Consider the following 23,707-nt stretch of genomic DNA (forward strand, 5'->3'; position numbering starts at 1 on the left):
CCCTAGTCTAATATCTAACAACTATACCACACTGGATCTTGTAAGTACCTTAGCTACAGATGGGGGATGCAAAGCTCTGATTTTCTGCTCAGACTTCCTTGACTGTTTGACAAAAATGGGGAATGGAGTCCTTCAGTTGGACAAGCTCCTTTCCTGTACTGGGATCAGGGGAAGGTGGAAGCCTGATCTTGTCTCTCTCAAGGACTGTCCTAGGCTTTTCTGACAAAAATGACCGTAGGTCAAGGGCATTGATCATACACTGCTGCAGCCAGACAGTGTCCCATATGGAAACAGTATTGAGTGTGCTTATCAGCTGGGCTGTGCATGTGATGATTCCAGGAGAAATGGGGGACACAGAAAGCAAGCTCTTCTGGCTTCAAATATAGGTGACTGAATGATGCTTTCTGTACTTACGGGGCTTCATTTTGTCCTCCTCTACTCCTAGGACAACCAGCATGAATTGGGCAAAATAAAAACTCTGCAAATTAAGAAAGACTTATTGGCATATGTGCTTAGGAGAACATACAGAACACATCTCTTTATCCACTGAGTGAGTGCAGCTGGTCCCCACATTTTTAGTTAAGGAGCATAGCTGGTAACAGATGAAAAGTTTGTAGGCAATCAAAATGCTGGCATGCCTTGTTTTTAGAAATGAAACATTTATCTGAACATCCTGTGAACTTATTTCTGTTCTTTTACACTGTATGTTGTCTTGTATTGCCTTTAAACCTTACAATAGGCACTTTCACCAAACTTTTGACAAAAGACAACATGCATTCTAAGGGTCATCCAGAAGCAACTTGACAATGTACTTGACAACAACAACAACCCTGAGCACCCACTTGTAAGGGTGCTTGATGCAGCCCATCCTAATGTGCTCCAACAGCCTTTCTTACTATTTGACATTTTGCTTTTTATCCTGTGGTTTTCATGGCTATTTTCAGGGTCCAATACCCTTACAGCCATTTCTCATTGAACTATTTTTAGACAGCCTCTTATGTCCAGAACAGAAGTTACTAACTATTCTGGACTGGATCTAGTCTTGGTCATGCTTCAAACAGAATCATTGACATCCATGAGCTTTGAGTTAGGCATGACTAACTTGCTCCATTGATTTAAGTGGGTTTAGTCTCAGCACAACTAATCTGGACCCATGCATTCTAATATTCAGTGTATTCTGACAGCCATTTGGAAGGAACCAATATATTTTACGGGCCATTTTCTGTCTTTTTAGTATGTCTCTAAAAGACGGATTGTGAGCTTAAGTGGACTCCGGGGGATGGTGGAGGACAGGAAGGCCTGGAGGAATGTTGTCCATGGGGTTGCGATGGGTCGGACACGACTAACAACAACAAAAGACAGATGTATGAATGACTGACATTCAAGGAAAAGATCTATGAACGAGGTCTAAACGTTCTAGTTTCGCTGTACAGAAAGTGACAAAACAGGCGTGGGTGACTGATGTGGTGGCAGAAAAGATCACACCTTTGGAACAGAGTTATCTGCAAAAGGTACAGCTGGCCAATCTCTTACATTGATTAAAGCAGCTGTTTTATGGGGGGAAAACTCTCCCATGTTAAAAGTCATCTGCTAGGTATTGTGTGACTGCTCAGATGAATTAGGATATAATCATCGTTGCAGCAGGCAAAAACGAGAAGTACTCAGACCAGATAGCATCTGACTCAACCTCTTACAGTATTTATTGTTTCGTTTTCATTGTCAATTAGCCTTATTAAATTTGGTGGTGAAAGAGACTGTCATTTCCCTATGTGCAATAACTTCCAATGTTCCACAGAGATGTCCTGCAGGTTTTATAATACGAGCCAAACAGAACTTTATTTCCGTTTTCTATTTTCAGTGTCGCGGGCAAGCATTTTTCCTGTGCACTGGCGATCATGCATGTGCCCTTTGCAGACTGTACCACCTGGCACCTCAGTTGCTCTAATCTTTTCTACATGTCACAAGGGTCTTTGTGGGCATCTTACTCGATAAGATAAAGGGATCAACTGGAGCAGACCTGGGGCAGGGGTTAACCCCCCCTTACCCCCAGTGCTGTTTCCCGATCATCTTTCCCCAGCTGCACAGTGGACGAAATGCTTGCTCCAAGGGGACCACCACTCCCTGACCCTGCTGACTGAGAAGTAGATTAATTTCCTGCAGATTAACCACGTGCACCATGAGATCTTCCAGGGGTTCCTCTTGGCTCTTGCACACAAGCATAGCAGGGAATGAACGGGGCCAGTGGTGAGCTTGCATGCATGGCAAATATGTCAGAAGTGGTTAATCATCTTGCTCCCCAGACTGAAAAGCCTGCCGTTTTGAAGGGTCTCTCCGTAGGTTTGTGGCTTGGTGATGATGCAGCTCCTGTGTGCTCTGAAAGCAGAAGGAAAGAAAATGGTGCAAGAGGTTTTCAGTTAAAAGAGAAGAGGATCTTGTGACGCTAGCAAAGTGATTTGATACAAAGTCAACAGATGCAATACAGGGTCAAGATGCTCCATAATTTTATCCACATTGCATCAGACGCAGAGATGCACATTGGACGCCAAGCTGATGCATGAGGGAGAGGATCTTGGGGCAAGATACTCTGAAGTGTTCTGAAATACTATCAGGAGTCCATAGACTGGAATGCTAAAGGTAATGAACTCTACCCACAGGGAAAAGGATAGTTAAATAGTTCCTGAAGCAATAGCTTTAGAAATTTCAGCACCTTGTTTGCTCAGGGAGGCATGCACACCTGGGGGGAAAGACAAGGTTGAAGCTTTGGAGGTTGAAGAGCTCCAGGTCAAAGACAAGTTTCAACAAGCTGTTCAGAGTATAAGAAACCCATTCCAGTGACAGGAGCAAAGATATGGCCTGAAAAGGTTTCCATAGAATTTTGCCAGACTATTTTTCTGAAGAAAATGTTCTACTTTTAGGAATGCATTAGTTCAGAAATTTAATTAGATACCAAATGAATGCAGGATGAGTCAAATTAAGCCAGAGGAATGGAACCTAAAGCTAAAAACTGCAATTGACATTTTTGTCAAGTAGCTATATCTACAAAACTCCGTGTGTGTATATGTGAAGTGCACAACTCATGTAACAATTTTAACGTTTTCTTAAAATCTAAATCATGCAAAGGTTTGCTACTGCTATTGAACTGCTGTGTTTACAGTTATTTATCTATTTGTTTATTAGATTTATATTCTGCCTTTTAATTTTTTAAAGAACTTAAAGTGGCTTATATCATTCCCCTCCATCTCTCAGTCTTATCCCCACAACAACAATCTCGTGAGGTAGGTTGGGCTGAGCGTCCATGACTGGTGCTCCCAGTTGGCTTCATGGCTGAGCAGAGCCTAGAACCCAGATCACCTGAGTCCCAAAACTACTGGTTTAACAACTACATCACATTGGCTCGCAATGACTTCAATAAAAGTAATTTCCAGTAAAGGCATATTATTTTTATGACACATTTGGGGCACATTCTTATGGCCTCTTAACATAATTTGTGGGCTCCAGAGGATTTTTTGGAGACTCTGCTGTGAGGTCCCGGGACCTTGGTGCTGGGGCTCCAGGGCCAAGTCCTCACCCCACTTCCTTTGCAGATAGCATGAAAGCAACTGCACCAGCTGCCTTATCCAAAGAGGTCACAAACTGCCTCAGACAGGAGAAAAAGGGGCATGCTGAAGGAGAAGAGGTGGAGGAAAGGAGGCTTAGTAGAGGGGAGCAAACCTAGTTCCCCCTGCAGGGAGTTCCACAGGCAGGCACAGCACCCGAGGAAGCCCTGGTTCGCATTGCCATCAAATGTGCTTCCAAAGGCAGCAGGTCTGAGAAAAAGGTCTCTCCCACAGATCCCAAGAACTGGGCAGGCTTGTGTGGGCAAAGGAAGGCTTTCCGGTCCCAAGGAATTATACGGCATGTCGGTCCTCACCAGCACTTTGCATTCTGCCAAAAACAGTCCAGTGGCCAATGACGTTGCTCTCACAAGGGAGTCGTGTACTTGCTGTGACTGGCCTTACTGAAAAGGGTGGCCACTGCGTTCTGGATCAGCTGAAGGCCCCAAGTGGGTTTCAGAAGTAGCCCCATGTTGAGTGTATTTCAGCAGTCCAAACAGGATCTAAGAAAGGTACATGTGACCATGTATCCAGTTTTAGGATCAAAGCCAGGAGTAGATGCAAACTATGAGTCTTCACGGGGAGTAGAATCCCAACCAGTCCAGTTGTACTCCTGTTCCCTTGTCTGCTCAACAGCTCCTGGCCTTCAGATGTTTATATAGTGCATACTGTTAGGATGACATAATTTTAAGTATTGTTTCCTAAATAAAAGTCAGATCAACCCATTAAATCAGACAACCATCAGTTTAGGGCAGTGAAACCTACCAAACCTATTTCTAGGAAGCAAATCAATTTAAATTGCTTTGGACTATGGATTTATTGTCAGATCTTCATGTACTCAAAGAATCCAGAACTGGTCAAACATGCTGGGATTATGCTTTACCCCATACTTGCAAGGAAAACTCTCAAAGGAAAGATCTCCAATTCTGACTGCCCTATAATGTCCAGTGTACAATTCTCAATTCTTCTGCTATCGTTGCAAATCATATGCTTTAGACATGAAGCAAGAAGCAACAAGGAGAAACGAAGGTTGTCTTTCAGGTTGCTAATTATCAAACAAAATCCAGTAAGATCATGCTATCTGTTTCAAAAAGCATCCAGAACCTAATTTCTGGCTATGGTTCTATTTTAATGAGATTTTAAAATATGGCCGTGATGCCATCCACGCAAGTAGCAGTTGGGTGAATCATTTTTAAAGAGTAAACAGGGGGGCTGGGATCCAGATGTGGCCCTCGGTAGGGGACAGTATGTGGTCTTGAGCTGGATCAGAGATTATGAGTCTCCTTTTTGCATTGAAAGAAAAGCTTCACATGGTTCTAATGGGGGTTTCCCCCTTCCAAAGCCAATCCTAGGTTACCATCCTTCCTACTCATGGACAGGAAGAGTTAAAAGCCCCAGGGTTCCAATCCAGATCCGTCCTCACAATAATTGTTAGATTGTGTGAAGGATCATAGAATCATAGAGTAGTAGAGTTGGAAGAGGCCATGAAGGCCATCGGGTCCAACCCCCTGCTGCTGCAGGACACCAGGTTACACCGTCCCACTCAGGTGGCTGTCCGGTTGATGATGTCACATCTAGGTTAAGAAAAACATATTATGCAAGGGTTTGTTTAGCAGTCTTATGGCTTGCACCCTTGTGAGATGGAAACCTTCAAACTCCAAGGATTCCATGTGTCTATCACCACACAGAAGCTGGCAAGTTGAAAAGGAACAGGGGAGGTGAACTTTGCCTTTGAATGTTCTTTGTTCTTAGTTTTGCTAGTTTAACAAGATGGATGATCTGCCTGTATAACAACAGCACTTCAGAGAGAAGGAAGGAGGCTGGAAGAGGCATAGGACAATTCCCACCCAAGCATCTCCAGTCTCCTCCAAGGTCAATTGTTCAGTGGAGAGGCAACCGGCATGGTTCTTTCCACACCGGTTATGAAGAGGGAAGGCAGTGAAGGTTGGATCTCCAATGCTTCCTTTCAAGGCCAGAGACGGTCTCCAAGCTCAGAGAGGAGACTCCCCCGTACCCGATGGCCCCCTCAGGCAATGTCTCAGGGCCCAGGATTGCCCCTAAATATATTGGCATCCAACACTAGTTTTCCTGGAGCTAATGGGGTACCCCTGCTTCTGCGTCAGTGTATTTGATCCTTCCTAAATAAGCAAGGCTGGAGAATATGGACTTGATGTGCAAAGTATTCCCCATCTTTGCCTTTTCTCATAACCTTGAGAAAGTGGCTACCAGATCAACCCAGGTCACCTAGAAGCAAGTTAAAATGCCAAAGAAAGACGCTTCGTCATTTGACGACTGGGTTCTCAGGTGAAGTTTTTAGATATGCTTTGTGAACCTGCTATTCATTTGGGACACAAATAGTGATGAGGATGATGAGTGGTGGTTATCAAAAAGGTGTTCATGCAGAAAACATACTCGGAGCCACAATGTCGTGCAAGAGAATGAAAAAGGACAATCGATAGAAGGAAATACTTCCCAGTCTGATCAATGCATTTCTGTTTTAGTGATTTACTGGGGACACTAAATTTTACAGCAGTGATTTTCAGATGGCTGACCATTTGTGATATGGATTTCTCTGACCATTTGGTTGGAAATAGCAGTATATACATAAATGGACAAACCAGTGGGTAAATACATCGCAAACAAAGCGAAGCACACCTAATTGCAGGTAGCGCCGTGTGAATCCGGGTTTAGGCATATGCAACTTTGCAAAGCTTCAATTCATAAAAGAGGATGGAAAAGAAGAGGTGTGGAGACAAGACAAGGCATCGAGGGCATTCACCCCACACGCTTGAAAATAAGCAGTACAATGCATGTTGTGCATAGAACAACCCACCGTTCCTGACGGAGTCATTGTGGCTTGTTCTCTCCTTTCCCATTGGACCTTCAGTCAGTATGCCAGGGTCCTCTCAGCTTCTTGTTTCCACTCTCCAAGCTCCAATAGCTATACCTTTCGGCTATCAACTATTTTTCCCTCTGGGGTGTTTAATAGGTCTAATTAAGGTTTAATTTTTGAACATTACGCAAATGTTTATGGGTGGAGGGGGTGTCCATCCTCTGCAAGTTACAATTGTACTCTTATGGCCATCCCATATGTGTAGTTTTGCCAGGTCAATTTCTCAGCAGGACTTGACCTTCTATATGCTTACTAATTTTATGTTTAAGGATGATGTACTGAACATGTCATAGATGATAGATATGTAATATTAATTTTCATGCCTCACGAAACTGAAGTTATTATGCATGCCGTTGTAAACTGTCCAGAGAATTTCAGCATTTGGCAGTGTAGAAATGAAAATAATAGTAATAGCTCTGAGGGAATGAAAATAATAGTAATAGCTATGAGGGGTCTTCAAAAAGTTTCTGCACTTTTTAAATTTTATAAATATATTTTATACATTTCTTGCTGATGGCATTAAAAAGTTGGTACGATGCTGGGAAAAATGCATCGCAAAGGAAGGTGGCTATGTAGAAAAATGATGTAATTTGCTTTTGAAATTCTTAGTAAATAGTTTTAAAAAGTGCAGAAACCTTTTGAAGAACCCTGGTAGTTTACTTGATTCTCCCTTCCCTATTATATTGTCAGTGGATCCCAAAATAGGACATTCCAGTAGCAGGTAAAGCTGGTCTTAGATCCTGCTATTCCCCCAAGAAATCCAAGGATCAGGCCCACAATCCATATCAGGCTGGCACAGGTAATTTCTTACCCATTGAAACCAATGGAGAGAGGTAACTTCTATGGGGGAAGAAACCACTGACCACTTGTCCCAAACACCCCACCATTTCACTGCTATCCTGCGTAGGGGCCACACTGCAAGTCCCAAGCCCTGTTCTTTGCAGAGAGAGAAGCCAACAGTGGAGTGCAGAGGAAGAATTAAAACTACTTCAAACGTTCTGAGCTGTCTGCATGTATATGCTTGGGCTTTTTTGGCAATGGTTCACAGTGCCTTTAGGCATCCTCAGTACAAGACCTCTCATAATTGCTAAAAGCAGAAGATGCCTTGGTTCCTCGGTTTCAGGCCCTAATCTTATGGATGGAAAGAAGGGAGATCTGTACTCTCGGTGGAAAAACGCTTCCCAGAATGAGCATTGATTTGGAGTAGTGGGTCTTCCGTCAAACCGTAATTGTCTCTCAGGCTTTGTATGCACAGTTCTCTCTCCCCCTTTTATTACTTCTCTCTGCTGCCTGAATTCAGCTTACCAGATAATTCTGTAACCTTCTGGTAGTCTGTTGCCTGTGCTTGTTCTCCTTTTTATGCAATGCTTCTCAACCAGTTTTGCTCATCTTAATATTCATGGTAATGCAGGCTGGATTGCCAGTCATTCATCTTCGAAAGAATCTTAGTTCTCTGTAGATCAAGCGTCCCCATGAGACTAATGCATTAAGTAGGGATGGGCAACAGGCAACCTGGGGATTTTTTCTAGCCCTCAGAACCAAAGATGGGTAACTTGCAGACCTCAGACCTCTGAAAATGATTGGTTCAGCCCTCTGGTCTGAACGACCTGTCCTTCCTCAGCAGCCGATGAACAGAGACTGAGAAAGAGCGAGAAAGGAGAGGCCAGCAGATTTTTGTATAAGAGGCACATATTGCACACCCATCATTCACTATGCATGGCTATTTCTAAGTTCTTTTGACAGTATCTGCAACCTTCATTTTTAATTCCCTGTCTAAAGAGCACTTTTGCTGAGTGTTTTTAAGAGCAAGGAAAGTGCAGTATTTAACAGTAAAAGTGGAAAAAAACCCACTTTTTAAAACCTTTTGTACTTGTGCTAGTCTGCTATACCACAGTGCCACCTAGAGGTCATGTCATGGGAAAACAGGTAAGGCAATGCTCTTCAAGTTTCTTGGGATCCCAATTCTATAATGAACTAGATAACACTGGATTAATGGACTTGTGTAGAAAAGCTGAGGAAAGGGGTATGGTCTCAGCTAGTTTTTGCAGAGGTCTTGCCCACCACAAGGGTAATCACATGCCCTGCTTTACAGAGGGACAGTCTTCTATTTAGGACATCTTCTCTCTGAAGAAGTTTCGAGATAATGAACCACTGGGAAGGAGAACTGGGTCTTGATGTCGCCCACCCACCATTAGCACCTGGGCAGTAGGCTGACTGGGCACGGAGCTCACCTGGTCACACTCTTCCACACTATGGTGAGATGCACTCTTATTTTTATTTCAATTAAAATTCTGGCCCTTCCCTTCTGGTGCTCCTTTCTGCTTCCACCAGGTGGAAATCTTTCGCTGCTTTTGTACTGTATGGGCTCTGTCTGAAGAATGACAAGGAGCTCAGGGACAAGAAAGAAGGAGATGGGAGCAGCGGAAGCAGAAGTGGCGAGGAGTGGACCTGGCCACACTTGATGGACCAGGACTCGGCCTCCCCTTCCACTCTACGCCTTCCAGCTGGTGGCTCCTGACAGCCTTCCCTGAGGAAACAAGGCCCATAATTTAGACACAATGGCTCCCGATCCCTGCTTTTCTCCCATTGACTTCAGTGAGACTAAAGCATTGATTTCAAATAGACTAAAGAGCCAATTTGCTCTTTCTCTCTGACCCAAAATGATTACTCTCAACTTTTTGAGTGGTTTATCATTTCCCAGACAAAATAAACATAGAAACAAAGAAACAGAGTGAGTCAGGAGGGACCTCCTGGGCCATCTAGTCTGACCTCTGGCACCAGCCGGCTCCGCTCACGACATGCCCACCATGTGGACGTCCAGCCTATCCTTGAACACCCGCACCGATGGGGCCTCAACGACCTCTCGTGGAAGCCCATTCCACACCCTCGGGGTCCTGACTGTCAGGAAGTGCTTCCTGGCATCCAAATGGAACCTGGGGTCCCTGAGCTTTGCTCCATTGGAGCACGTCCTGCCTTCCTCTGCAGGGGAGAACAGGTCTCTACCCACCTCTGTGTGACATCTCCTCACATACCTGTATGTTGCCAACATATCCCCTCTGAGTCTCCTCTTCTCCAGGCTGAAGAGACCCAGTTCCCTCAGTCTCGCCTCATACGGCATCCCCTGCAAACCGGCCACCAACCTTGTGGCCCTACGCTGCACTGACTCTAACCTGGCTATAACCTTCCTGTAATGAGGGGCCAAAACTGAGCACAATACTCCAATTGCAGGTGCACCAGAGTTGTCTAGAGTGGTAGTAATATCGCTCTCGATCTAGAAGCCACACAATACACAAATACAATAGCAACATATAACCAAGTAGAGGCACACCTTCTTCAGGTGCAATCCTATGCCAGTTTAGACAGAAAAAGGCCTACAATTCCACCTGGGCTTGTAGGACTTTTTCCTGCCTAAACTGGCATAGGTTTATGGCCTTAACCTGAAAGATTCTGAGGCATCTATCACATCTTTGAGTTTAAGCCTGTCAGCGACTCAAGGGCATATTGCAGCAGTCAAAGAATGATGGGTTATGTGGTTTGAAGGATGAAGTATGGAGCGGGGAAATGGATCACTGCTATTTGATGGCCACTACAGTGCCTTTCTTGAAAATCCATTTTAGTGTTCTGTACGGGCAAGACATACAAAATCCATTACAATCTTGTGCATTGTTTTCCACACAAATCAACTTTCTCTTAAGTTTGTTTGCTTGCTTGCTAAAGTTTCCTTACACATGACTTTCTCCAGCAACCCCTTTCTCCTTTTCAAACATATAATTTTAGAACTGAAGAAGGATCAATCGCAGTTAGTTCAAACCCACGTGTGTGCACACACACACGATAAACGTTGCCCATAATCTTTCTATTTGTGGACAAGGTGTCTGTTGAATGAAAAGTAACTTAAGAAGCACAGCAAAATGCTGGGGAGCGCAGCCGCCTCTGGCTGGAACCCTAATCCAGTCTGCAGAGGGAAGGTGCCCTCATGTTTCTTCTGATTGGAGGCAACAGAGGGATTCTGTTGTGTGTCGCATACCCTTCCCAAATAGTGACTGGGGAGGATTTTGCAGGAGGGGGTGGCACTTGCTGACATCATTTGGTCTATTGGTTTGGTTGGAGCAAGGAATAGAGGTCCCAGCCCCGCAACCAAAGAGTGTTCTTTGCCCCGACTTTATGTGATCTTTCGGGATGCAATTACCAATTCTGAATACATCACTGCTTAACCGTGGGCTATTTTTATCAGAAGCATGACACATATACACTTCCTTTTCATATGAAGACATATTTGGCCATATTTGGCCAGAAATCATTTTTAATTATTGTCTTATATAATAATCTACATGGGAAGGATGTTTTAAATAAATGAAAAACCTGAGCTTCCTCTAAGTGTGATTCACTATGTAAATATCTGTTTTCCCTTTGGCAGAGCATTAGACGGGAAAAACAAACAGCTTCAGGTGTCATCTGCCTTATTGCTTTGCTTGCCAAACCTCCTGGAGCAAATCTTTTGCACCTGCCCCTTGGGAACCAAGATGCACGATCTGTCTTTTTATGCATAAAGCTGGACTTGCACAGAAAAACCAGGACAGTGCATGAGAGTTCTCAAGAACAGCGGGCACTTGCGAGGTGATTGTGTTGTGCTATATTGATGCACAACACAAAGATGTGTAAAGTTACACACCTTTAATGTCAGCAATGAAGAAATTAAATTGCAAAATATTTGCATTCTTTGGCTCTGTCATCAATTCAGAGGGAGAGTGCAGAGAAGAAATTAGAGGAAGACTAAGATTTGGACAGCAAGGGAGGAACCAGAAAAGATTGTCAAGGTGTAAGGCCATGTCAGTGGAGTCCAAGGCCAAGATCATCTACTTTATGGTTTTCCCAATCACCACTATGTATGGGAGAGAAAGAAAATTGATGCATTTGAAATCTGGAGCTAAAGGGGGGCTTTGTGAAAACCCTGGACTCACAGACAGACAAACAAGGTGTCCCAAATCAAATCAAGCCAGAAGCAAAAATGATGAAACTGAAGCTGTTGTATTTCAGGCACATCATGAAAAGGCAAGATTCACTGGAGAAGGCAATCATGCTAGGAAAGTTGAAGGAAGAAGAGGAAAAAGAGAATCAAAGGCAGAAGGCAGAAGAGGAAAAAGAGAATCAAAAAGAGATGGACTGGCTACATAAGGGAAGCCACAGACTTGAGTTTACAAGAGCTGAGCTGAGCTGAGCTGAGCTGAGCTGTGAAGGACAGGGCTCTTTAGAGAGCATCCATTCTGACTTGACACACATAAGTTGTGACACATCACAATAACCAATATATGTGTCCCGTTTAAGTCCCGAATATATTAAAGCCCTCAATTAATGCATTAAAAGATGTGAACATTTATACTTCCAATGTTAAAATATGGTGACTGTCAAGGGCGCACTGAATCTATTTAGGCTGATCATTTGTTGGTTTCCAAGAAGCAGGTAAGTAAACTAAAAATGCTTGTATATAGGAAGTATTAAAAGACTATTCCAGTACAAAATTGATCCATGGAAGAACCTCTTCCTCCAAAGGAGCAATGACTGGAAATTGCCAAAATGTATGTTTAGAAGAAGCATTTGCTTTGTGGCATCACCAGCAATTAGTCAAATTAGACAAACCCCTATTAAAGAAACATTATAGCCTGTACAAAGGGTGAAACAAGCTTAAATTTGATCCAACCCAAGTCTGATTTGGGGAGACACCCTCCGATCAAAATCACTAGTTTAATCCCCAAATTGGAATGGGGTAATATTTTACACAGGCCTTGTGTAAGAAGCAGTATAAAGCAGCAGAGAAAAAACCAAATATATGCAGACAAAGGAAAACCCCACCAAAGATTTATGTTCATAATGCACAGCAAGAAAGTTGTAGGTGCAACACATCAGCACTCAGATGATGCGTATCCACTTTGGGCTGCAGCCATAACACAGATTAGAAGCTGGTGGGGGCAGATTTAATAAAAGAAGCAATGTGTGAGCAAAGATACTGTCAGAAAACACCGCTTCCCAACAAACTGGATCGAGGTGGTATGTCTTTGTATGCCGAAGGAGGCCGTGTGCTGGCGAGGGGGGGCACCGAAATGAAAGATGCATTTAGCAAAGTCAGATATCACTAGCCGTGAACAGACGGGGTCGTATGGTGGGTGTTAGCAGAGGTGTTCCCCGGTATCTCTCAACAGCTGCAGGCGTAACCAAGTATGCAAGATACAATAAACAGAGTGTCCAGGGCTTCATCAATCAGAGGCAGGAGCGTTTGCGTGTGAGCATCCCTGTGGTTATCATTGCATGTAACTCCATAAATAAAGAGCTGCTTTGACAAGGGGACGGCCATCGAAGGTCTTATCGACTCTCACCAACCACCAGGGCAAACAAAGATTCCCACTACATTTATGAATGGGGAGGTCCCTGAAACAGGGAGGGGGGGATGGAGTTTGCTTTTGAGACAAGTAAGCCACATTTCCTTCCCACTGACAGCTTCTTTTTGGAGTTCATGAATAGCAAGGGAGAGACAAATGCGCGGCACACGGCGCAGGGGTGGGAGTGAGGGTTTGCATAGTAATCAGAAAATATCAGGGGGATGCAACTGGACCCATTTTGACAAGCCAAGGCGAGAAGGTGCAGAAGCCGCTGAAGTGAAATGGGCTTGTGCTCCGGTCTATCATTATCAAGAGAGCACAAGCTTAGCAAAATGCAGCATATAAATGAAGCACCGAATTGACCCTAAGAAGGACTGTTGGAATGGGTAAAATTGTTCCATCAGTGCATGGGGTGATGTATGCATTAAGCTGGATGCTGGTCCAGCAGCGTTTCAGGAGGATCTCCCCAGGTGTGACCATGCCTAGTCCTGCTCTTGCACCTTCCACTTGAGGCAGAGATGCCTGGGGCTGGATGTAGCAGGCCGGACAGCAGGCAAAGCAGGGCCAGTCCATGACAGCCCATGCACAAACCTGACTGCATTGGCCGGTGAACCTGGCAAGCCAGTATTTTTCGCTCACAACACCATCTGCAGAGCATCTGGCACGTGGGTTTTTCCTCCACCCGTTTGCTGCCATCTTCCAGCATCTGCCACCCAAGATGACTGCTTCACTGTCTAATGGAAGGGCCAGCCTCAGGCACTCTTGAGGAATGGCTTTCCCACACAATGGGCATTGCTGGGCAACCGTGGGCTTGGGAAACACAAAACCCATATGCTTTTGCAGGAGAGAGAACCACGGGGATCTGCAACAAAAGGTTGCAGCGTATCCTGACTCCTCAACAAGAGGGTTCCAGCCAGACATTCCTTCTGATCAGGGTATTCCATGCCTCCCTTGGTTTCTAACGAACACTCAACTTTCATGGCTACTTGAACATGGTTGGTCCTCATGGGATGCGCTTTCTTGAGGACTGTGGGGAATAGCCATTTGTTTTGCATAATATACTTCTGCCTCTGGGGTTTTCCTGAACGTGCAAACCCTCTTTTGTTTTTTAGTGGGCCAATTTTGGCTGGCACTCACAACCTGCATTCATTATGACAGAGAGTGCCCTGGCAAGTTTATGTTTAGACATAATCCTCCCAAACCGAAAGGTTTCCACAGCGCTTTCATAGTTTAGGCAGGAAGAACAGAAATCCGAGATGGGGGTTACTTCCTTTTGTTTTGTCCAGGAACAGAACTTAGTCTCTGTCATTGGAAGAGAAGCATTTATCCTGCCAGGTCATAAAAAGGGGTCTCTCTGGTCCAGTGTTCTCCTCACAGTAGCCAACCAGCTGTCCACTGGAAACCCATGAGCAGGGCATGAGTGCAAGGGCACCCTCCCACCCATGTTCCACAGCAACATGGGCATCCATAGGCATACAGTCTCTGATCCTGGAAGTAACATATAGTCATCAGAACTAGTAGCCATTGATAGATTTCTCCACCATGAATTTGTCCAATCTCCTTTTAGAGCCTTTAAAATTGGTGGCCATCAATGCATCTTGTGCAAATGAATTCCATAGTTGAATTATGTCCTGTGTAAAAAAGATGTGTTTCCTTTAAAGATGTGTTTCGCCCCATCGGTGAGGGTGTTCAAAGATAGGCTAGACGTGCACATGGTAAGTATGTCATGAGCGGAGCTGGTGAGAGCCGGGGGTCAGACTAGATGGGCCAAGAGGCCCCATCTGACTCGCTCTGTTTCTATGTTTAACGGGATCACTCCAGGTTCTCCCCAGGGAGAAAAATGTCTTCCTATCTACTTTCTACATACTAAGCATAATTTTGAACACTTCTATCATGTGAATGTAGTAAAAAGGAGAAGTCATTATATTTTCCTGTGGACAAATTCTTGGAAGCCTATTGGAAAAGAAGAGGAAATCATGTCAGATACTTGCGGATTTCCAGGGTGGTGAGCTGCGAGCCATCCATTTCAGGAAATTGGTGTGGGGAGTCTCCTTCATAGGTGGGCAAAGGACAGGCCAAGATCTATTTACTGGATTACAGTCTTGGGTGAATGAATGGGAGACTCCCAGCCTGTACAGAAACTTGAGATCTGAGTATTAAAAGAGTTGAGTATTAGAAATTTATAGTATGGGGTAGAGTCAGACTCCATCCCTTGGACATTCCTTTGCTCTGCTTTTCAGTTTCAGTTTTGTTCTCTACTCATTTAGCAATTGAGTAGTAGATTTGCCTGTGGGAAGATATAAAGGTTTGTTTATTTTCCTGTTATTATGTTGATAGACTAGGAATGGGTGTTTCTTGCTAAAGGGTAAAACAAACTGATGTCTTAAAGTGATCTGAAAAAATCTCTACAGCAAGTTACCTTTTACTCTTTAACAGCTCTTACTATATGCACAATAATCATGGCTATTTTCTTCTTTTTCCTGAGTTTTTGTTGGCAAAGGATACAGCCCTAGAGGAATAAAAACGCTGCTGGATCCAGTACAGCTGGCTGGCTGGATAGCTGAGGCCTAATTTCTGATATTCCCAATGCATGCGGCTCAACATGATGCTTTTCCAAGCCCTTTCCTCTGAGCAGGTGCATTGTGAACCTGCTATTCAGATAACTTTCCTGTGTGTTTAACAACATTTGTGTAAGTTCATGAAAGAAAGTTGATTGTGCAGTAAATATTTCACCAAGCAAGGACCCAATCCTGTGTGAGTTGAAGTGGAAAACAGCATAGAGAAATCAACCTCTGCATCCATTTTTAACTTTTTAGCTATACTGTAAATGATTGTGCCTGTTTTCTATCTCTTGGTATCCCCTTGTTCTCTAGGAATTTTTTAAAAAAAGATGTTAGTCATTTAATTCTCTGTATTCATGCTATTGTTCCTGTTAGCTTAATGTTTACCTAGGCACCTATCTGGGTCAGGCATTATTTCAGTTTTGCACACCTGGCCTTCCCATCCTGTATGTCACTGAAGGGGGGCTTGGCCAGTGCTCCCCCTCCACCCCAAAACACCGGACCCAGAAATGCGGCTGCCGGGTCTAACAAGAAGTCTGGCTACGGGGCTACCTGTACTTCTGCTTTGCTCCCAAGGGCCGGCTGATGGACCACTGAATTTTTAGTCTGGAAAAAAAAGCAGATCTTGCTCTATCTTGGAATATAGTGCAGCATGGAGGAAGGAACGAGGGGCTACGACGGTGGGGAGGTGGTTTGGGGCCCTCTGAAGACCAAGCTTCTCCAAGGACTCTTCCCACTTGATAAAATGAGAAGGGGAGAAGTAAGGAAGCCTTCCTTGAAGGTGAAGAGCTCAGAGCTCAGCTTAGCTCTAGACCAGCTGTTCCTCCCAGTACTAAGGAGGGCGATGGGAAAGAGCGTAGGGCACTTCTCCAGCCCCACACAAGGAAGGAGCCCTTTTTCCTTGTGGGTTGTGCCTTTTTTAGAATTCATGCCTGCAGACAGGGGCTTCTGTAACAGATCGTCTGAAAGTCATCCCAGGAGACATTTTGGCTGGACAGCAGAATAAAAAGATACTTCAATTAAACAGGATATTTCAAATCAAGTTAAGAATGCCCTCAGCTCTTAATATGTGGATATCCTTAAATAGTATAGTGGCAATTGTGTGGACCCTCTGAAGTGAGGGAAATGCACCTGGCTTAAGCTCAGCATGTAATAGATCCGTGGAGATATCCCTGGGAAACTTCGGCTGGGAGTGAACCCTCTGCTCCACCTCACTGCCTGCCTTCCCCTTGCCGTTCAGATGCATGCTGAACTGGACATGTTAACTCAGTGGGCATTCTGCACAGGCTTGGGCGCACTGTCTTCAGCCTGACTCCACAGGATGAACATTGGAGCTGAAAACTGAAACTGGGGCTGACCTGCTGCTGTTAATCGCTGTTTGCTGCACCCCCTCCCCACTCTGTCAGACCCACGGTTGCAGATACAGCATATCCTTGGGGCCCCTTTTATTTATTTCATTCATATCCTGCCCTTTTCTTTTTGAAAGAGCTCAGAGCATCATGGTTCTCCCCCTGCTCTCAGTCTGATCCCCACAACAACCCTGTGAGGTAGGTTGGGCTGACAGTCTGTGCCTGGCTCGAGGGCATCCAGTTGGGCCCAGGGCTGAGCCTAGACTTTTAGTTAGAACCCACATCGCCCAAGCCCCGGTCCTGGGCTTTTCCCCACTGCGCTAAACTGGCTCTCACTGCCGATCCTGCGCGGGGGCGAGAAGGGGGCGCAGAATAGGGTGCCAGAGGCGCCTTCCCGTCGAGCCCTGGAGCGCAGCTCCGGCGCCCCCGCCTCCCCGCCCCTCGCCCTGCAGAATCAGCCCCGCTGCACTTGCTTCCGAGGAGACGCGCGCAGGCTGGGGCTGCGAAGACGAGGGACGGGGCGGCTGGCCAGCCCTTCCCCGTGCAGCCAGCCCGCCAGCCAGCCAGCCAGGCCGGCCGGCGGACGAGCGCCCCCGCCCAGCGCTCCCGGAGTTCGCGCCGCCCCCTCGAGGGGAGGCGTCAGACCGCCTGACCTTTGCGGCCGTCTCGCCCAGCCTGCGTATAAATGCAGGTCCGACGACGCGGAAAGGAGCGCCGCACTCGCACCCGCACCCGCACTCGCACTCGCACCCGACTGGTGGCGGCAGCCGCAGCAGCAGCAGCAGCAGCAGCAGCAGCCGAGGCCAGAGGACCGGAGGCGGCGGCGGCCCGCGCCTTCCCCGCTCGCTCGCCCGCCCGCTCGCCCCGTCCGCTCCAGTCGAGCGCAGTGCGCCCCGTCGAGGCAGCGCGACGCTCCATGGCGCGCCCCGCGCTCCAGCTGCTGCCGAAGCCCCGCCGGCTCTTCTCGCTCCTGGCTCTCGCCGCCGTCGCCCTGTCGCTCGACGGGCGCGCCGCCAGCGCGGCGCCCTTGCAGGGCAGCGGCACCCCGATGGCCAAGATCTACCCGCGCGGCAGCCACTGGGCAGTCGGTGAGTGCGCGGCCGCGACCGCGATCGCGAAGAGGCTCGGGCACGGGTCCCGCTCCCCGACGGCCACCTGGCCGGCGGGCTGCTTCTTATCCGAGGCACCTCGGCCGTGAGGCAGAACCGACGCGGAGAGGCGCCGGTCTCTGCCGCGACGCGCTTGCCGTCTCGATTTCGAAGGGAAACAAGGGGACGGATGAGTCTTGGGTCATAAGGAGGGGGTGCGAGATCCGGGAACAGAGTGGGACCTTAGGTTCGGGAGGCTTGCCCTGGTCTGAAATGGGCGCGGGGATGTTTTTAAGTTTCTAAACTGTTTTAAATCTCGTGTGCACTAACGTTGTTGTTATTATTAATAATATATATCCCGCTGCTTTTCCTCCTGCAAGGAACCCATGAGTCTCCTGTCCCTTTTATTTTCACATCAGCCCTGTGAGGTGGACTGGCAGTCGCCCAATGAGCTAAATGGGGACCATAATCACGTCTCCAGAATCCCGAGTGCAACATCCCCTCCGCTCCACTGTGCTCTGATGTCCATTCAGTGCAATTGTGTTGTTTAGCTTTCTTTGAGAAAGACAGCTAGGAGCAGTCATAATAATAACAGTCTCCAGAACTTGGGAAAGTTGGCTCTCTGCTCCTATCCATCCCTCCAGCCGGATAGCTTGGCAAGCCTCTGGACCAATTCTTCCTGGTCCAGCTCTTGAGTCATCCCCTTTAGCAGCCTCCTGTTTCTCCAAGCTCAGGTTGACATCCTTACCTGCCTGTCCATCACTTATTCCTTCCTCCTCTCCTTCCTCTACACTTATGTCAGAATGTTTAACATGGGGGCATCCTTGACACAAACCTGAGATTGTAGCTTTCCCTTTTGGAAGAGAAAGCCCTGTTTCATAAGGCACATAATTAATTTAGCAGAATTGACTTCCCTGCGATGAGTGATATGTAGAACAGTCCTCACCGGCTCTTAGCCACAGTGGTACAGTCAGGTAAGACTCTGGACTTTGTGGTGTTCTGCCATCCACCCCTCTTAAAACGGACAGGAGTATTACTTCAGAATGTGGTATGCCAGCGTTGGCAGGGGGTGGGTCTTGCTCATTCGGCTGAGTGGGCCCCCCCAGCCTCTGCCCAGAGGTCCTGCCTTGATCCAGATCGGCCGTGAGAAATGGGTCCTGCCAATAGTAATACTCTTGTTGCATTGTGGAGTGGTATCTCCTCTCTTCTTTCTGATACCAGAGCCCCTCCAGACTGGTGAGAGATTCAGGACAGCTAAAAGGAAGTCTTCCACATACCATGTAGTTAAAACTGTGTAATTTACTGCCACAGGAGGTTGTGTTGGTCACCAGATGGAATGGCTTCAAAAGCATTCTGGACAAATTCACAGGACTATCAATTGCTGCTGGTCCTGATAGTAGATGTTATCTCGAGTATTAGAGGCAGCGTGTCTGTGTACCCCAGTTGCTGTTGCACTCATGTCCTACTTGGAGGTTTCCTCCAGACAGCTGGTTGCAGAATCCTGGACTAAATCAACTCTTGGTCTGAGCTGGCATGGCTCTGCTTATGTTGCGATGGGCTTGCATTCCTGCTCAGTGTTCTGGACCGCCATTTAGGCAACCAAGTCCCGTGTTCTATCCCCTACAACAATTCCATTCCCACTGAACACACTCCGTTCTCATTGAGCTGTGACTTTGGTTGCCCCTAGGACTTTTATCTTGAAGGTATTTTTCACAATTATGCAAAAGCTGGGGTTCCTCCGAAGCCTGTGGATCGCTCAGTTTTGCACATGGCTGGTGCCTTTTTGACTGTGCTCAGAATAAATTTTCTGTTGGCGTATAGGACAGGAATATGGCGCCTGTTTTATTAGAGCACTTTTGGTGTAAGAATGCATGAAGAAAAATCAAGATAGTACAAAATTGATTTTTCAGTTGAGTTGTATCTCTGTTTAGCTTTGCTATCCTGAACAGGGTGAAACCCCAAAATCCCAAGAATCTGACACTGGTTCCCACTACCACCCTTAAAGTACCATCTGTGATTGACAGGAAACACTGCTTTCCTTCTCAGCACATCTTTATGGGTGGAGTAGAGGGTCTAATCTACTTTAGAGATCTTGATTACAAAGCCGGTAGCTTTGCTGGATTTAATAGCATGAGGTGCACGCTGTTTCATGTGAATTCCAAGTTTGTGAATTGCAAATTTGGCTATCCTAAATGCACTTTCCTGGGCTTATATCCTAATGACTGTAACAGAATTTGTTTTGGAGTAAAGTGGTCTAGGACTGAACTGATAAGGTTTGGATGTATGTGCAAAGGGGATTGCTGATTTGCCAAACAGCAATTTTGGCTGCAATTAAATGATGTTTTATTTGCCAAAGGAGTTGTCCCACCAAGAAGCGGGACTGTAACTGTTTCCAGATGCTATTGATTTTCATCCCAAGTCATAGCAAGACGACAGAGAAGAGAAGGTCAGAAGCACTTCAGAGAAATGGTCACTATTTCTGATGGCTCATTTTTATTTTAAAACAACAATAATAGCTGTTGTGCTTTAGTGACTGGCAATAGGTTTGAAGTGAGATGAGAAGGGTTCAGGAAGAAGAATCTAGGAGCTATGGCCATTACTGAGCCCCAAGTCAAAAAGGCATGCTCCCCTTTTTGTGCATGAGAACTAGAAACTTGATTATGCTGTAAAAGGCACAAGCCTATGGAGATTTATACAGAAATAAGCCTTGAATGCTTGGAGCTGTAGGTTGCTGCCATCTAAAGTAGCAAAGAATTGCCACTTTAAAATGTTTTTGTTTTGTTTTGTTTTTGTTAGTAAACGTGATCAGAGAAATGAACAGAAAGATCAGGGCCATCAGAACTTTCCCCTAAACAAACAAATCCTATATCCCATGAAACCAGATTGTCCATCACAAAGATGAAATCCTGTGGCACCTATACATAAGAGTAACTTGTATTTTCGTTGTAATTTGCTTTGTTCCTGCTTGTCACATAGAATGGCACAGTGCTGTCTAAAGAGTAGCAACTCTACCCTGTGGCTGCCTAAATACTTATTCCACCACCCCTTTGACTTCTCTGCTCTAACCAAGCACTACCAATCTGCTTCTGGATATACGTATCTTTGCAATCATGAGAGCTAGAAACTTGTGTTGCTTTCTTGAAACAGACATTTCTGCAAAATTCAAGAAAACTCATTTCTGTGCCCAGTATCATGTTTTGTATACGTGCATTTTGTACCTGTGACAGTGATGGTCCCCATTGCTTTGCTTCACCATTCTATCCAATTCAAGCATTCCTCACTGGAAACTAGGATCACAGCTGCTGGCATTAATTACCTGGCATTCTGCATTATCCTGTAGGTCACTTCATGGGGAAAAAGAGCACTGGAGAGTTTCCGTACGTATATGAAGAACAAAATGCGCCTCCTTTGTCCTCAGTACTTGATGAGGACGAGCTGCTGGGAGACTCTTTGCACTGGAGAGAGATGTTCAAGCAGTTCCTCCGGCTCCTAGAGGGGAATGAAAGCCAAAACGCCCACATCCTCAGGGAAGACGTGCCATTTTCCACCAAGGGCGCTTGGGAGGCAGAGGATAAGAAGAGCTTCAAAGACGTAAGTGTAACGACCACAAATAGTCTCTGGGACTCTGTCAGTTCAATTTGTTTGCTGGGAAGACCATCAGATCTTGCAAACTGCGACTCAGCGGAGGAGAAAACCCCAGAAGCTCGAATCACAACATAACTAATTTTCAAGTATAATAATGAGTTCTACAAGTGGCTAGTACAAGACGGCCCAATAATGTGTACTTATCAGCCTAATAATGTATGTAGCATTTATGAAGTGCTTTCAGAGGTCAATGCACTTATAAGGCAGAATCTTGACATCCCTACAACATCCTTTTAAGGTAGGCCTGTATGAGTAGCTCCATATTGCAAATTAGTGAACCAAGGCCAGGAGAGAAGCAGCTTGCTTAAAGTCTGCTCAGGTCCTATGGGCCTCCATCAAGATTCTTATGATAGCCACTTATCACCACATTTGTCATAATGAGTTGGTTGGCCAATGAACCAGAGGTGGGAACCCTCCTGGCCCTCTGCGGGTTTCAGTCTGATCCTCTGGGGTCACATAGCCATGCCCCTTCCCCTGATCTCATCTGCTCTCCTCCCCAGTCATTGGCTGCTTTCCAGGCTGGGTTCCCCATTCTCCAAGGCAGCCATGTTTCTTCTAAGACTTGCTGACCAGCAGAAAAAGCTTTAGCTACAATATCCTGGTATGTTTTTATTTTGGCTCTGCCCCTTTTGCCCCACCCGCTGTTGGAACATGGACCCCGAGGGCTCCTCCAAAATTTAATTCGGTGCTCATCCCCACAATAAACTGTTCACTTGCTGAGTTCTGATTGCCTCAGCGCAACACTGAAGTAGTTCCCACCTTCCAGCAGCCCTGATGAGGATTGCTCTTCCCTTAGTACAGCTAGTCATGAGGAAACAGTATTCCAAGCTTCACTGGGATGTTCTCGGGAAGCCATCGCATCCGCTTTCTCCCCAGCAGCCCTAACCAGGATCCACGTCCTGACGCTGTTTGTAGCAACCTGGACAAGTGGGTGGGGAATCCGTGGGCTGCATGGAGAGCCATGGAGGGCTGTGGGTCATAAATGGGACATGGGCTTCCCACCGTCAGGCTACAGCAGAAACCACCCACGAGTCCATTAATTTTGGTCCCTTTCAAATTCTCATTTCCCTCCACTTCAGCCCTCTTTACCTCTGATTTTGAGAATTTCTCCAGTGTTAAATTTCATTCCAAACTCATTCTGAGCATTAAGAATGCTTCTTTTGTTATGACCTGTGTGAACATTCATAAGCAGCTTGGTACACCTTTGGTAACTAGTGTACCAAAGTGCATCAATATGGCTTATTTTATTTATTTATTTAAAATATTTATATGCCGTCCTAATCGCAAAAAAGCCTCAGGACGGCTTATGCAGTGATGGCAGTTGAGAAAGGATGTGTGTTGAGGGAGACAACTGTTGGACATAAAAACGTATTAAACTGTTCCTTGGCTTTTGAAGTCAACTTTGCCCAATATTATTCTTTCTTTCTTTTTCATCAGATGATGGATTCTTTGCTGCAAGTGATGGATAGAAAAGAAACTACTCCAAGCTGAAGTGACTTTGACCCAACACCAAAGGCATAGAATAATATCTTTAAGAGACTATGACTTTTCATAAACATTTTATTGTATATGATAACAGATAAATTATCTTTTGTGTTAAAAACAATTTTCCTTTGGTGTAAAATAACCTGTGCACTTGTACGCCTAACAGTGACTGCATTCTTTAGCGGCTTTTTCCTTTCAAACCGCATTTTTTCTTGTTTGTACTGCTTTGTTGTACATAATTGTCGATGAAGGGTCTTCCAATTCTCTGATGGTACTTTGCCAGTTCTCTCTCAGATCACTTCATCTTTTACAACCATCCAACATCTCAACATTCACAATAAATAAGTATATATTACACACACACACACGACACAGAGGTTTGAGTTTTCATTTCTCTGAGAGTACGTAATGCAGCAACCTTGGTGCAGCTGACTTGGGTGGGTGAATGTGCAGGAGATTGCTTGGAAACTGAACCAGCCTCAGGTTCCGTGATAGAAGAACAGCAGGATAGAAAGGTGAGAAATAAACAGTAAACATGGACAATAGTGGGAAACATCAGCCCTAAGAGACTTGAGGGGTATAAATTTTACAGTACTGGAATGTAAATTTTGCAGTAGTGGAATGTAAATTTCGCGGTAGTGGAATATAAATTTCTGCAGTAGTGGAATATAAATTTTGATGCGCAGTTAGTCATGTCCCTGGGGAGTGCCAAAAATCAA

The 23,707-nt window shown here is 45.6% G+C and overlaps 1 protein-coding gene across 1 annotated transcript; it reads left to right on the top strand.

Moving 5' to 3' along the window:
• The first annotated feature begins 17,461 nt into the window (after nucleotides 1-17,461).
• Nucleotides 17,462-23,350, top strand: LOC123024104 (gastrin releasing peptide). The gene is made up of 3 exons (XM_044431465.1): nucleotides 17,462-17,858; nucleotides 21,199-21,449; nucleotides 22,941-23,350. The coding sequence occupies exons 1-3, from the start codon at nucleotides 17,687-17,689 to the stop codon at nucleotides 22,992-22,994; spliced, it is 477 nt and encodes a 158-aa protein (XP_044287400.1). The 5' UTR covers nucleotides 17,462-17,686; the 3' UTR covers nucleotides 22,995-23,350.
• Nucleotides 23,351-23,707: the final 357 nt, after the last annotated feature.

The sequence above is a fragment of the Varanus komodoensis genome, unplaced genomic scaffold (genome assembly GCF_004798865.1).
Source record: "Varanus komodoensis strain SLA01 unplaced genomic scaffold, ASM479886v1 scaffold22, whole genome shotgun sequence".
Classification (NCBI taxonomy): Eukaryota; Metazoa; Chordata; class Lepidosauria; order Squamata; family Varanidae; genus Varanus; species Varanus komodoensis.